At 29.9% G+C, this 16,872-nt stretch overlaps 1 protein-coding gene across 2 annotated transcripts in view; it reads right to left on the reverse strand.

The window, feature by feature from the left end:
• Positions 1–659: 659 nt before the first annotated feature.
• LOC129958580 (succinate-semialdehyde dehydrogenase, mitochondrial-like) overlaps positions 660–16,872 on the reverse strand; it is a 65,497-nt gene continuing 49,284 nt past the window's right edge. The window contains exons 11-13 of one of the 2 annotated variants that reach the window (XM_056071153.1): positions 14,047–14,105; positions 13,750–13,966; positions 660–3,000 (exon numbers count right to left, since the gene is read on the reverse strand). In XM_056071153.1, the coding sequence (XP_055927128.1) occupies positions 13,758–13,966; positions 14,047–14,105 (268 nt within the window). In that variant the 3' untranslated portion in view covers positions 660–3,000; positions 13,750–13,757. Of the gene's footprint in view, positions 3,001–5,998; positions 6,128–13,749; positions 13,967–14,046; positions 14,106–16,872 lie in introns of those variants that run through there. The other variant, XM_056071154.1, reaches the window with a different exon arrangement.

A 16,872-nucleotide genomic window follows, 5' to 3' on the forward strand; every position in this document is an offset into this window, starting at 1 on the left:
CCTTATTTCCAGTATGACATCACGTTGCAAGGCGTGTATAGTTGTAAGAGGGTACCATACCCCCTATTAACCCATTTCTTTTGTGTATTCTGCAACCGCTGTTTCAGACCTTCAGACTTCCTGAGTGTTACACGCAAACATGTGTGTCTATTATAATTGTTGAATATTTATTTTGTTTGCATTATATCAACCTATGTTCACACCGAATTTTATTAAAACTGTCCAGTAGTTCTGGAGATCGTAGATCAAATATGAAAATTCTTTTAATTTCTTACACCAGTGTATTATAATACATGGATATCGTCTTTTATTTTATTTTTTACTTGAAACATGCAACTAAAGAATTTGTAGAATTCTTTGAAATTTTTATGCAAAAATAAAGAAGTATATAAAAACACATCTGTGTTTACTTAACAAAGACTAGCGTGATATTATTTCAACAGACAACAAGAAAATGAAAAATTTCAATATTCCTCAATTAAAAATCTAACAATTTATTTATGACAATAGCAACAATATTATTATCAGTTTGTTTGCTTTTTTTTTAATACACAGTTGCTTTCCAGCAAATAAATAACAAATATGCAAAAGGAAAATTTATTTACTTGGAAGAATAAATTATTGAAATTTCAAAAAATTTTAAGTTAACATAACTGGAGTTAACTTAGCAGTTCTTTATTAGATTAAAAACATTAAAAAGATTTAGGATATCGTTCAAAAGACAATTCATTAAAAAAAAAAAAAAAAACACTGTGATATTACTGTTGTAGGAAAATTATTGAACAATACATGTCCTTTTAACGTATTCAAAGTGCCATGAACATAATTTTTAAACTGTTTTTTATTTCTCCATTATCAAAAGCTTCCATTTCTTCTACTTTCTTCATTCAGAAGCAAGTAGAAGAAATTTTTAAACATTTTAATTTCATAAACAATTTCATTTCAATTTTCATTCATTTAACACTCATTTTTAAACATTTTAATTTCATAAACAATTTCATTTCAATTTTCATTCATTTAACACTCATTTTTAAACATTTTCATTTCTTTCACTGAATTCACTATTTGTTATTTTGAAGTTATTTTTTGAATAAGGAATTACAAAACAAGCAAATGAATGAAGGAATAATGAATGAATTTTTAATTTTTTTTCTAAATCTACTATAATTTATTTTAATGTAATGCAGAGCATCTGAATATATTATTCTTGTTTCATATCAATGGAATTTGGTATTTTTTTTTTTTTTTTTTTTTTTTTTTTTGGAAATTGTCAACAGTTACTTATAGATTTTTTCCATATGATTTCATTGAGATGTTAAAGAACAGCAGCCAGCTCAGAGAGCAACTGTTATTTCGATTCATTTATCACTAAATACACAGAACTGTTATTGAAAATAAAAGTTATTTTTATAAAAATTCTCGTTAAATGCATAATAGCCCGATTTTATCTCAAAATGCTGCTGACATGCTTAGTCTTTAAAATGACTCTTAAGAAATTGGGGCAGACTTAATGTGAATAAATAATAATATATTTGGGCCTTTTTGAAATTTTTTACAATTATAATATCAAATTCATGCCATTCAAGTTAAACTTAAGGGAAAATGTGATTTTATTATTGCTTTTACAAATGCGTTTTCTTTTTCTTTTATATTTTAATTTTAGCCTAAATTTTCATTTGAAGAGGGACATTTAAAATAAGAAAATCCGAGTTCAGAAAAGATGGGAGATATCAGCCACAAAAGTCTTCACTCTCTTCTTCCTCCTTCCACACACACACACACACACACACACATATGCATAATCTCGTTATACTCCAAGATACAGAAAGTAAAGTCCTCAAGCAATCATAAAAATTTAGCATGGTTAAATATTCCTTTACTACAAAGAAAATTTCAACAAAATTCATTTATATTAAAATAATATATTTCTGACAACAAGAAATAACTTACATAAAACAAAACCAAAACTTGAAGATTTTTTTTAATATACATTTCAAACCAATAATGTTTTAAAATTAGAAAATATAAAGAGAACAACTAAAAAGTATATAAAAAGACTAATATCAATACAAGGAAAACCATAGCTGAAAAAAGCAGCTGATGACAATATTCATAACTCAGTAGATATTCATACATAATAATTTGAATGGAAAATATTTCTTGTGAGTATATACATCACATTATTTATATAGCATAATCAAACTGATTATTCATAATTAAGTAAAAACTCAAATATATTCCAAATAACAAATATGCTACAATATTAAAACAACTAAAATGCAGTATTGTTACAGCAAAATATATAATTATAATAATAATAATATACATATAAGATATGCATAAATGATAAAAAGTATAGTAAATAAACAAGGTATACTTTCTAATAAACAATATGTTTTTAGAAATATTTTCTCTTTTTAACTAGACTTAAAGTATTACAAATCAGAGTGAAAAGAAGAGACAATAAAAAAATTATGGCACACATTGACTGCAATAACTCACATAATAACAACCATATACAAAAAATAATGAAACTCTTAAGCAGTAGTAGTAGTAATGTGTGAATAACATCTCGATCTAACAATAAATCGATTCCTTATATAAAGTGAGGCATAAAACTGTTTCACTCTTGAAATATTGCTATTTTTTTTAAGAAGATTGAGGTGATATACAATACATAATGCACTTTAATGAATAAAATTCATGTGCATAGATTTTCAAATATTTCATGCATAAATAATCAGGGATTTCAGTTCAATCCTATTCATAAAAAAACAAAAAGTGCAAAAAACAATTTTGGTCAGTTACAAGGAACAGTTAAATGCACTGATACCTTATATTGTGAAGTTTCAGTCATCTTGCATTTAATTTAAAATCTTACAACAAATCGAAAACATATAAATATATATATATTTACTATCTTGGAAGACAATTCAGAAGGAGTACTTTGTAGTGAAATTACACAGTAGAAAAGCTGGAAGACTAGACAAAGCACAAGACCTAGAAAAGAAAGAATATTGCTTTAAATACACACATAAATTTTAAAGCTCGTGTTAGGAAATGTAATTTAAAGTCAAAAATTGTTAAAAGATATAGTCACTGAAAAAAGAAAAAGAATCACTAAGCATTATTCTAACATCGTTCATCACAACTGAAACATATTGCATAATTTCACACAAAGCCTTAAAAAAATCAGAACTTTAAATTTTTTAAAGGATCATCAACAGCAATATCCATTTTTATTGTTATAAATAAACTTAGCATGGCAAAATTAGTAAAATATATAATACTGCACATAATATATAATAAAATATATAATAATGTACAATAATTTTTTGGTTAAGGCTTGACCCCTACAATCTTAAAAATGTCTTTTCCCAAGATATATGCTGTAGTTTAAAAGGTTCTGAAGTAATTTTTTTCTTCAAATGACGAGCTCTCTTTCCGAATGGAGAGGAAAGATATTATTTGGCACTTAAGAAAATTGAGTTGATATTCTTTATCTTCCTTTTTTTTTTTTTTTTTTTTTTTTAAAAACCGTTTATATTTCAGTAGGTTCTGCTACAATACAAAAGAAACCTGCTTATCCGATGGTTAATCTAAATGCAGTGTCCAATTTTGCTTGAATGACCGACTTGATTCAGGCTTCGAGAGAATTAAAGGAAATATTTAAAGCAATAACCAACATTAAAAATGAGCTGCCTAGCAATGGCGTAACAGAGATAACTGGCGCCAGGAGTATAATATGATTTTCTCTCCACTATCACTATCAGGGGCTATGCAAGCTTAAATTGAACATGAGATATAGCATTTTAGTCTTTCGTCACATTTTTATTTAAAAAGTGACATATACACACTAATCCATAGCGTCCCCTATGACTGATGCCAGGTACATCTAGATCCTTCTTGTCTCCCTCTGGTGCCTAGAGGAACTTTCTGACGGGAATCGCTGATATAGATTAATGGGAAAAACTGCATTTGGAATAAGAATTATGTTCTGAACTCTAAACAGAGTCGTATCGTATAAAACCGAACTGCAAGATTTTATAAATCGTCACAACCACGACATCATTCTTCTACAGGAAACCCACCGGAGTTCCCTCCAATTAATCTACTTCTCAAACTACAACTTTTATAAAACGGATAGACCAAATTAAAATATTAATCATCCCCAATGGTGTTGGAGAAATATTAAATAGGAAACTGCTTTTCCCACTCCACAACTTTAGTACATAGAAGTTACAATCGTCATTCTTACCTAAAAAATCCCTATAACGAACTTTTCTACCTACATCACCAAAACTCTGATCCAACACTATTTACATTGAACATTGGAAACTTAAGGCAACTCCGTTCACATTGGATTTGCAGAGATTTTAACGCACATAATACTATATTGGGTTTTCACACACACACACACACACAAAAAAAAAAAAACAGGCAGCAAATAAGTAAAATTGTTGATAAAGTAGATCTTGACATAATAATCCACTCACTCCCATAAGAATCCACACACAATAATTAAAAATTAGACATAATTAAAGATTTCATTTATGCGTATGATATTTCTTCTACACAACAAATAAATTTGAATCACAATCTAATCACCATAACTTTCGACTTTTAATACAACTTTTGTAAGCCTGACAAAGCATTCAAAATAAGTTTAATCGACTTTCCTACTCCTATATATTCCTCACGAAATTGAAATAAGATAGTCACATTGATAAACTTAAACAGATATTATTAAATCCTTTCCAAATAACTCTAGAGAAGTAGAACCCAAAATTGCTCATAGAAATAAATGTGTCAAAGAAATTTTCAAATGAAGAAACAAAGCAAAAAGAGATAACCAAATTAACAGAGACCCAGCGCAAAAAATTATGTAACGAACTAAACAGGGAAGCAAATAAACTCAACTAAAAAAATAAAAAAAAGGCGAACTTGAACTCACTTTCAATAAGAACTCATTGAAAATAGCTTTGAAAACTAATTCAAAATCATTTAAGGATTTCGACAACTCTACAGATTTTCGCTTACCAAATTCTCCTGAAGAAATTAAATACATCCAAAAACTAAATATTCAAAAAAATCTCGGACAAAGTTGGAATTGCAAATAAAGTGATTAAAAATCTTCCATTACTAACATTTCTAAAACTGGTCCTCACACAAAATAAAACCTTATTTTTATACAAAAATATTACCCAAAGGCTTGGAAAACAGTAGTCATCTTTTCCATTTTGATACCAGGTAATTGGAGGGGTACTCAATGAACCCCTCCAAATATAGATCCATATTTTGATTACCCACTCTCAACAGAAATTCGGATAATTTTATTCTACAACTTAACACATTTTTTAAAAACTAAATATTCTTGTTCCCTTCCAATTTGTTTTAAACTCAGACTGTCAATCATTCATCAATTTCTGAGAACAGTAGAGCGCATCATCTCTAGTTTCTAAAACAAATATAGCATAAACGCTGTTTTCCTCAATATATAAAAAACCTTTGAGATCATATTTGGATAAATGAACTATTTTGAAAACTTATTCAATTCAAAGTACCCAAATAATTCATCAAATTGCTCACAGCATTCTTAAATAGCAGAAATTCCATTGTATGCATTCACACATTCACCAAACTTCACTACATCCAAGCTGGAATGCCTAAAAACACCAAATTAAACCCCTGGCTGCATTCAGTTTTTATTAATGATATTCCTCGAAGGGACAATACTAAACTTTGCATTACGGTACTGACACAGCGATACAAAAACAAAATTTAAAAAAAAATCTTAACTACATTCCAGCAGCACTTAACAACCATTTTCAAGCATTAGATATATGGTTCTGAAAATAGAGTAAATAATTTTCTCTAAATATAGACTCTTCTGCCAAAATTATTTTACAAGAAATCAATCCCATCATCTCAGGAAATCAAATATTTAGAACTTATATTAGACTCAAAATTAATTTGGAAACCTTCATTTAGTTTACATACCCTCAAAATTCCAAAGGAAATGAAGAAACCTTTGTAATAAAAGAAGTTGATTGTGATATAAGTCGGCTAATAAATAAAGCTAATATTATTTGAGATTCAATATTAACTTTAGACTCCAATAGAATCCCTGAAAGAAAATAAGAATTTAGTTTCGGAAATAAAAAATAAATTGCAATGTTTTAGAAATAATGTTCAAATTTAAGACTTTAAGTTCCATACTGATAACATAGGAAATTACAGAGCTTATTACTTTGCCAAGATTACCATTGAAAAGAAGAAATCGAATTTTATTTTTAAAAGATTAAACAATAGTGAAAAACTAAAATGAGAAAAAAAAATTAAATACAAAATTGACAAACATTATGGGATCATTCAAGCAATAACACACAAGTTTAACATTTATATGAAAAGATAGATAAGAAGCAAAAGAAAAAAAATCGGACGATTTTTATTTAAGCCTTTAATCAACAAATGGCGAAAAGTTGTAGTAAAAAATTATTTAGATGTACATGCTTAGAAATTAGAATATGTTGATATATTTGCATGTTATTAGAAATTGCTTTAAATATTTACAAAAAAATACAAAACGTTGCTAGCAAGCAACTTTGCCCTTAACATAACGTTGAATGTCTAATAAGTAAATTTTATTTTTTCTCATGAAATGACTGACGACGCACAAACAAAAATCCAAACTACATTTTGAGCATCTGACCGTCGAGAAACCAGTAAGGTAGTATCAGCATCTGCCTTTAGGCCAGTGTTAGAGCTAATGATCCAAACTGTCCAATTAGGAGACTTAGACTGGAATTAGAGCTGCTATTTTTTTTTTTTTTCTTTCTTTTCTTCTGTGGCTGTGATGAAGATTCGGCAGGACTGCCTTTTTTCTTGTATCTGCAGTCATCAAAGTATTAGCAATATTGCGCCTGAAAGCTTTCGGTGCTGTGTTTTAGCATTTGTTTCTCTCCTATAAACTAACCAGGAGTTTACTGAGCGGAGGAGTTAAGTTCAAAATGTATTGAAACAGGTATAAATACTAGCATTTGGATTTTCAGTGGCACCATGTAGAATTTTATTATAGTATACCAGACAAATCATCCTCCGCATGTTTATTTTGTGCCTTTACTATGCTTGAGCAAGGCATAGCTCCCCTCCCCCTTTCCAACGCCATTCCATCTTTTCAATGGGGGCATGAATTAAAAGCCATAACATGAATTCACTAGGTACACTACTTTATTGTCAACCCATTTTACAAGAATTATCGTTGCCCTGTCGATTCGGAAGTCGTAACTGCCGTGTCCCCATTTCTGAAGAGGCTTTTATCCTATTTTTCCAGAAAGCCCCCAGTGAATCAATGTTATGTTGCTTTAAGCATGTAATAAGTTCCAGGTTGTAGAAAAGGTTATCAAGGCATTCAAAATGGTTGGTACGGTTTGGCACAATTTTGGTCATCCTGACCACCAATTTTGAATTTGTTCTTTTCTTCTGACAAATATGTTAACATTCCTCTCTCAGTGTAAAGAAGGATATTATAAATAATTTTCTATATACTTGCTTGAAAAAAAATTAGAAATCTCATTTATGAGGCTTGTTTCGGATGTCTGCAGCAAATTACCCTTAACCCTTAAGGGGAGAGCTGAGAGGAGTGGGAAAGACTTCAGAAAAAAAAATTATACACTAGTTTAGTGAATTAAAGAACACAGTTTATAAAAATCTAACAGTATATTCTTTAATTTACTTTTAATAAAAATACAAAAACAGCAAAATACAAACAAATTAGGTTTTATTTGCAAAGTTAAAAATTGTAACATTTTTGTTCCACTCCTCTCTTATATGAGGGAGTTATAGGATATATATAAGGGAGGAATGGGACAAGTTATGTGAAAATTAAAATTAATAAATATTATATTTTAATATTCTTTTCATTCAATGATTTATGCTTTTGGACATGCCAAACAAGAGCTGATTTTGAAATCTTCAATGGTGTCGCCACATTTCAAAAACTTTTCTTTTACAATCATTTCCACTGCAATATATTATTTAATATATTTTTCTCCTTCTGGTTGCTTTTTCTTCCAAATTCGTGACATTTATATATATATATATATATATATATATATATATATATATATATATATATATATATATATATATATATATATATATATATATATATATATATATATAATTAGTATTTTTTTAAATTTAGAGTGACAAAAGCTTTAATAAATAATTCATAATTAAGCTTCATTTATTCATTGTTTAGTATTTATTATATTGCTTATTACTTTATTACATTTATAGTAAAATTTTCTTAACTGAAATTAAGTAGCAAACATGAATTTAGGAAGAAAATATTTTTTTTATGGGAAATGAGGCAGAATGATCTACAGCAGCGTTTCTCAACCTTTCAGTATTCGCGGCACAGTCTTCAATTATAATTTTCATCTCGCCCCCCCCCCTCCCGCTTACAATAAAATGTATAAAACAATAATGTATATTAAGTATTTTGTATTCTGTTTTTAAATTAATTTTTAACTAACTGCAAGAAAAAAAAAAAAAAGAAAAAAAAAAGAGCAAAACCGAGCCAACATTGACGAAAAACCACATCTGGCATTTTGCCAAGCGAGCGGTGAACAGATGAAGCGAATGAAAGCGGGAAAATTTAAATATTATATTTGAAATGAAAGCCAAACATGGAGATAACGTTAAAAGAATATGAAAGTAGAAAAGTTCATTAATGAAAGTTAACTTAGACGGGGTGAGCTAAATTTAGAAACTAGAAATACATTTTTTCGAATAATAAAAGAAAAAAAATTAACTAAATGACTAAACAAAAGAGAAAAAAATAAGTAATGTTTGTGGAAGAGAATCCACACGACCGATGCCATCTTGAGCATGTGCAGATGTTTTCTCATAGGAAGAAGGAAAATGTTCGATAGCGCAAGTTTCAATTCCAGCCAGTCTCATTCGAGTCGATCTTTCTATCGCTATCGAATACATCGTGAATGTGTATGTTATATATGTTTTCGTGTTAATTGCAATTCACCATATTAAGCAGGCAGCAGATTTATGCAGACTCATGAATAAATTTTTAAGCGGAAGTAAGCGAGCATTAGACGACAGTCAAGCATCAACAAGTACACAGACGAGCGTGGTTCCGAAAATAAAATCAAGAAAATATTCTCAAGAATACTTAAATTTTGGGTTTACCAGTACTGAAGAAAATGAAGAAGAAAGGCCTCTGTGTATCATTTGCTCAAAACTGTTGGCCGCAGACAGCATGAAACCTAATAAACTTAAACGACATTTCGAAACGCCTCATAGTGAGTAAGTCAACAAACCCGGAGAATTTTTCGAATTAAAATTAAAATCATATAAAAAAAACATTTTTTAAAGAAACTTTGTCTGTGAATAAAATAGCTTTAATCGCATATTACAAAGTTTCATATAAAATAGCCAGATGTAAAAAACCGTACACCATTGGTGAAGGGCTTATTTTGCTAGCAGCAATTGAGATTGTAGAAACTATGTTTGGAGATAATTTTTCAAAACAATTGCAGTCCATACCTGTTTCAAATGATACTGTTGCTCGTCGAATTGCTGATATAGCTGAAGATGTACAGTATCAGCTTTTCTCGAAGTTGCGTGACAAATTGTTTTCAATACAGCGGAATGAAGCAACAGATAGTAATAAAGATGCTCATTTAATTGCCTATGTTCGATTTTGTGATAATATGTCAGTAGCAGAAGAACTACTTTTCTGCAAACCAATAGAACTGAAAACAACGGCCCTCGTATTATTTGTTATTTTAAATGATTTTATGAACGAGACAAACATAGAATGGAAAAATTACGTAAATTTTACTCGTCCAGAAGATTGCAACGTATACAAGCACTTGTAAAACAAAAATCGCCTCAGTGCGTTTGGAGACATTGCATGATCCACAGAGAAGCTTTGGCTTCGAAAGAAATGATTCCTGGTATGTCGATTTATTATGAGCGAGGATAGAACGGATAGATAGGATGTGGTTCGCAGCCGAGTAACATGATCACAATACAAAAGCAATTGCCCGTGTAGCATAGCTCTTAACTGGCTTATAAGCTTTCACCACAGACTCTCCCTCCAGTGAGTCAGAGGTGAGACGAATGATATGGCTGTTGAATGGTGATGTATTTATTAGCTGTTGAGTCTAATGTGCCTATACCCATTTGAGTAGCGCCAAGCGTTATAGCGAGCGAGGGTGTATGGGTGAGTGGTTGTTGTTGGTGTTACGCCAAGTGAGTCGGACGACTTTGTGTTGCTGCGTCATGTAAGTTTGATGACTTTTGGGTTGCTGTGGGTAGATGGCGCCACAACAGCTGTACGAAGGTTGAAGTTTCATTGTCCGAGGTCACCAATGTGGCGGATACCATGTGGTTCAGACCTGCTTGATCATGTGGTTCGCAGACCATGTAACATAATCACAATACAAAAGCAATTGCCCGTGTAGCGTAGCGTATAAGCTTTCACCACACTGGTCTGAATATTGTGTTAACTACAGTTGTAACCGTAATAAATTATATAAAAATGAGACCCCTGAAATCGAGAATCTTTTCCGCACTTTGTAAAGACATGGATTCAGTACATTCAGCGTTACTATTTTATTGCGAGGCAACATGGTTATCACGTGAGAAATTTTTGAAACGTGTTTATGAATTAAGAGAAGAAATCGCCATTTTCCTAGAAGAAAAAAACAGACCGGAGGCCGTGAATTTTCACGACGGTTTATTTGTGATGAAATTGAACTACTTGGTCGACATATTCGCGAAATTAAATGACTTGAATCTTCAACTCCAAGGAGCAAATACACATATGTTGGATACGAGTGATAAAGTTAATGCTTTTTGTAGAAAATTGGAATTGTGGAGCATAAATTTAAAGCAAAGAAATCTAACAATGTTTGCAAATGTGGATGATTGTCCTAAAAGTTACAAGGCTGAAGAAGAACATGTAAAAGTCGTTTTGGTAACCACTGAAAATCATTTAGCCATGCTGGCAAAGAATTTTAAAAAGTATTTTCTTGCTGACGACAAACTGATAGCGAGTGAGGTAGGAGTGAGTTAGGGATTCATTTCATAAGACTCCTGAATGACTCTCAATTGATGAGCAAGAAATATTCATAGACTTCACGACAAGTGGCGAAACTAAAAGTCAATTTAGCAATAAATCACTATTTGAATTTTGGGCAGGAATAGAGGATGATATTTCTGCGCTAAAAACAAAGGCATTTCGTATTCTATTACCATTTTCAACATCCTACCTTTGTGAAACTGGATTTTCTGATGTAGCTTCTTTGAAGACAAAATATAGATCTCAGCAGAACTGAGAGTGGCTATTTCTAATATTAAGCCTTCCTTCGAAAAACTTTGCTCTGCAAGACAGGCCCCAGGAAGTCACTTATAATTATTAAATTTGTTTTAATTTAGTACTTTTTGATTAAGTAAGTTTTGATTTAGTAAGTTGTTATACTTTAATAAGTTATTAAATATGTCAAAATGAATTTTGTTTTCTATGTGTATGTGTACTTTCCTTTCAGTCAGTTAATCCATTTTTTTAAATAATATTTTCTCTTGGATATCCTCGCGCCCCCCTTCTAGTGTACTCGCGCCCTCCTAGGGGGGCGCGCCCCACAGGTTGAGAATCGCTGATCTACAGTATGTATTCATATTATATATAAAATAATAATGTATACCTTACTTATATATTTTAATAAATTTAAAATCATCAACTTACTATTCCATTGTAACACTTCAATAACTAATTTCACTAAAGAACATTAAGAAAAATTTAAGACTTTAATCGTTAGCATATTTAGCTATTTAAAAAAAAGTATTGAAATGTAATCAAGCATGTAAATATTCCTCAAAGAATCTGTACATTCATTGTAAATATTAGAATATAATTTTAAAATTATGCTGCATTATTTTCATTGGTTTTTACCACGCATACAGTAGCTTCCAGGATATTCCAGTAGTAGCGAATTTGTGATCGAATTACTTATTTGTTACTTTCAACTACAGCGACGTAAACGAATGGCAGAATGCGAATTTTAGTTGTGGAGTTTCTTAAAAGACCCAATTGATTGTGAGAGAACCATGCCTATCTTTCTTCCTTGAATTTTCGAATTACATACTTTTTTTTTTCATTTAATAAATTGCTTCATCTGAAATACTTGTTATTCAGATTTCGGATTTGGATTAACAGAAGCCCTCCACAAACCATAGAATTGGTGAAATATAGTTAGTTTCAGTAACTCTATAAGTGTATGAAAATACACGTAAGTCTATGATATCAAAAGTTACTCAAAAGTGCATTGCTACCGTAAAGCGCCGCTAAGATCTGGTGAAGAAAATGAGTCGCCAAGCAGAAAGGAAGGAAGAAGGCGCAAGAGAGGGAACGTCGTAAGAGAGAAGAGAAGCGACAGGCGCGAGAAACAAAGATGATCCGGTGTATTTTATATGTTTGTAGGCGATATTGTGTTGTATCCCTTTAACTAAATGTGTAAATAAATCCCTTTGGGAATAAAATTGCCATTCCTTGTCTGCAATCACAATTTACACATCTGCAAAAATTTAATAACCAAAAGTACCCTCATTATAACTTCTCCAAATATATGTCAACACAACCAACATGTTGTTTCCCAAAATATAAATAACAACATAATTTTATGTCTACATTAGGGATTAAAAATTTTATTTGCGCATATTTTATAAAGGGACCGACTTAGAGTACTGAAATTTCACATTTCTATATAGATTTTGAAACAGTTCTGAAATCTGGCAACAAAGATGGATATTGCCATTTGCGTCTATTTAAATATGTAAAATCTGCACATATTTTAATATGTAAATGATTCCTTCAAAAAATTTTATTTTTTCTAAACTATAAGAAGTTTATTTCTTTCTAAATTATATCTTTTGCTTAAGAATATCAATATAATTGTGCTAGAAGAATGCTTACCTTTTCCATATCTACACAAGGTTACATCTGAATTCCATTTATTAAAGAAATTTTACAATCACCAGATTATCGCGTTTTAATGGGATTCCTTTAAAAATACTATGCATTTAAAAGACAGCATGCCAATGAAATTTTTACCTGATTTTTAACTGATTTACAAAAATATTAGCGTTTCAATAAATGAAGTAGAAAGATTTATAATTTTTTCTCATCTTGATATTAGCAATCAAATTTTGTTAAATAATAAATTAAAAAAAAATGTACTTGGTTTTTAAAAAGAAATAAAATTTTATAACCTACTTTCATTGCGAAGCGTAGAACGGAATTTGCTAAATTTTATAACAGATTTTTCTTTTAACAAACAAATTTAAGCCATTTTCTCTTTTAATACTGATTGTATATAAAAAAAAACCCTACAAAAACAACTTAGAAATATGTGCAATATGTATTTTAGAATAGCATATGATGCAAATAGTTTGAAAAAATAAAAAAGTACGAAGTTGGAAATAATGCAGTAGCATAAGTATTTTTATGAAATTGTCAGTAACTTAAATTATGAAAAAGGAAATAGTTATCTAAAGCATGTATATCTCGAAAGTACATTTCAAAATTTTAAAATCTTATTATAATTAAAAATTGTTTGATTAAAACAACTATTTGACTCCAGCTAAGCTGAATATATTCTAGAATGAATTAAATGAACTGGAAAAATTTCAAAACTGAATAAATCTCAAAATTTGTCAACTTACCATAACATTTAATCAAGTCCTCCAAGACACATGTATTTAATTTGAACGTATTCATCAATTCCATAGCGAGATCCTTCTCTTCCTAGACCTGATTCTTTTACTCCACCAAACGCAGCCTCAGCACATGAGAATATTCCTTCATTCACACCAATCATACCAACTTCTAAAGCCTTTGCAACTCTCCAAATCTGAGAAATATCTTCAGAGTAAAAATAACCTATAATGCATTTGAAAATCACAATATTAGCAACAGTTTGTTTAAGCAGAAAGTATAATAATAGCAAGAGGGATGTTTACCCGATAATCCACTCCGAGTTGAATTAGCAATTTCAATAGCTTCTTCTTCAGAGCTGAACCTTTGAAAAAAATCAAATAAAGTATTTGAAATCATGACTCACTGTATTGTCCTGTAAAGTAGAAATTCGGATAAATAAAATGCAGAAACACACCAATTAGCATTAGCATTAAATTTCTAAACATTCTTGAGCTTAAGTTTTGAAAATTATTTAGCTTCATAATATTTCAAATTGATTTACTTTGAAATTAATGACTTCTAATTAGGGTCACATGAAAAAAAGTTTTAAAAAAATTTAACAGTAAAGAAGAAGTTGCCTTTTGATGCTAGAAAAACAAAAATAATGTTGGTAGTCATCGGAACATGCCTTGAGATGCCACAAATTCATGAATTTGAAATATGTCGCTCAATTTCAAATTTTTTTCCTAAATTCTTATTTGAATTATAAAATCCAGGCCAAAAGGCGACTTTACTGATGGGGATGACAATCCTGAAGAGCAGAAGAAAATGACAGAAACGCTCACGGTCAGTGATGAAAAGCAAGAGAGTTCGTTAACAAATTTAGCATTTTACATAAATATTTCAAGAAGATGCTAATAGAATACCTCAAATACACACTAAATTACTATCAATGCATCCACATAGGAATATCTGATACAACTGCTACAGCAATAGAAACAAGCTATTTTGAAGGGCTCAGATTTTATAAATAATGATTATAAAAGTAAGTTTTTCATCAGATGAAAATTAGACGGAAAATATCAAAGAACTGGAGGGAAAAAAATGCATAAAAGACAGTCAGGGGGCTGATAACTAAAAATAGAGGACAGTTCTTCAATGGAAGAACTGTCCTTTGCGAAATTCAACCCCAAATAGCGTAACTTTGTTGTTGGAAAACTAAATAGGAAGATCACTGCATTGCTGTTCGGTTAGTTTGCTTATTTCATGTTAACAAACTGCCTTAATGATATTAGTTATGTTCTTTAGACGGAAAACTAAGGACCTCAGTACATTTAAAGGGGAATCGAAAAAGCTGTCATGAGCTCCCACTGGTTTCTTTTTTATTGTCAGTTGAAAATAACTTAAAAAAATTAAGTAATTAAAAAAATTAAGTAATTAAAAAAATTTAAGTAATTTAAGTACAGATCAGAAATATTTAAAAGAAATGTGTATCGTTGCAATCAGTGGGAAATACTCGCTAAATTTATCTTTGAAACATCCTGAGAAATCTGCTGATTCCAAATGATTAACAGTAGCAAAATTTTCGATTGTTAGACAATTGATAATCCTACTAACTATTCAAACTTTGGCTACACATATTGCAAAAGTTTATGCGCCTGAATGTTTTAAATTAAGTTTAAATTTTCATGCACAAATAGTTCTAAACACTTCTGAAAGTTTATTTCTTATTCGTACTATTAAATTCTGATCTTAAAGAAATAATAAGTCCAAGTATTCAAAGAAGTGGAAATATTCTTATAACCATGCTATGTGATGAGTGCACATAAAAAGAGTGAACATAAAGTCTTGCTCTGATTACACAAATTTATTATGCAGAAATTATTACATTTAGACAAGTGTTTCTTTTTGTAAGTTACTTAATGAGATTTGTAACTAGATCAATTAGCTTAGCAAATTTCAAAGTTGCCTCTCTTTATAACGAAAAATGCTAAGTTCTCACCCTGGTTTATCCACTATTTGTTATATAACATCACACACAAAATTTATAGTTCAAGCCTTCAATACTAGATTATTATGAAATACTATTGCAAATATGTATAGCAATGGATTAACGGATGGAGCAACGGAACTGGCTGATTTCATTTCATGGAATCACAAAAAATATTGCCTTTTTTTTTTTTTTTTTTTCTAAATTTATTTGGCTGAAAGATAAAATTTTATTCACTCTTACATGAATAGATTAGCTGCGTCATTTGTCCAGTAATAAAAAAAAATCTTTACAAGCAGGGTTTGCAATGACAAAAACTTTGTGTAACTATCCTCAACGGTTATTTCATACTAACATTTTTGTAATGAGGGTAGACTTTGTATTCTCCTTGTATTAAAGGACTTGGTTTGTGCTAACTTTTACAAACAAAATCAGAGAGTAAAGGTGGCATTAGGAAGTTTACAATTAGAAAATTCAAATCTGACAATAGAGATTACATTAATATCATCACATGGAATAACACTGAAATCTCAGAACTTCCTAACACAAAACATATTTGTGTTAATTCCCTTAAACAGTGCGAGACATAAGAATGAAATGCTGCAGAGAACTAATAAGTTGACTTTCCCATGCCATACTAGCTATAGGAAGTGCGGTTAAAGTTTTTTTTTATCTGATTGGATTATATTTAAGAAAGATTTTATTAATGCTAAAATTGTATTTCAAAAGAATAATATGCCAAAATTTGATTAAAAAAAAATAGTTCAATGTGCTAATGCAGTGAAAAAGAACATTTTCAAATGTTGAAAACTTTTTAATCATGTCAAGGTTTAAATGACATATTTTTGTTTATGTTAAAAAAATTGTGTGCATATATAAGAGAAACATTTTATTTTATTTAGGTTAATGTAACATATCTTAACAAAGCATAATAAAATGGTAAAAAAGATCAATGTTTTGAGTTAAAAATTCTTCTTTTAATACATTAAGACGTTGTTATAATTAACTGCATTTATTCACAATAAATTTGAGCATAACTTAAAAAAATGTACCCAATAGAATTTTGAAATTTTATTAATTTTTCAAGTTTAAATTTTAGGCACTTTGTGGCACCTCAAAACGTGGCAATAGAATCTGAAATGTCTAATATTTTTTTTTT

The sequence above is a fragment of the Argiope bruennichi genome, chromosome X1 (assembly GCF_947563725.1).
Source record: "Argiope bruennichi chromosome X1, qqArgBrue1.1, whole genome shotgun sequence".
In the NCBI taxonomy this organism is placed as follows: Eukaryota; Metazoa; Arthropoda; class Arachnida; order Araneae; family Araneidae; genus Argiope; species Argiope bruennichi.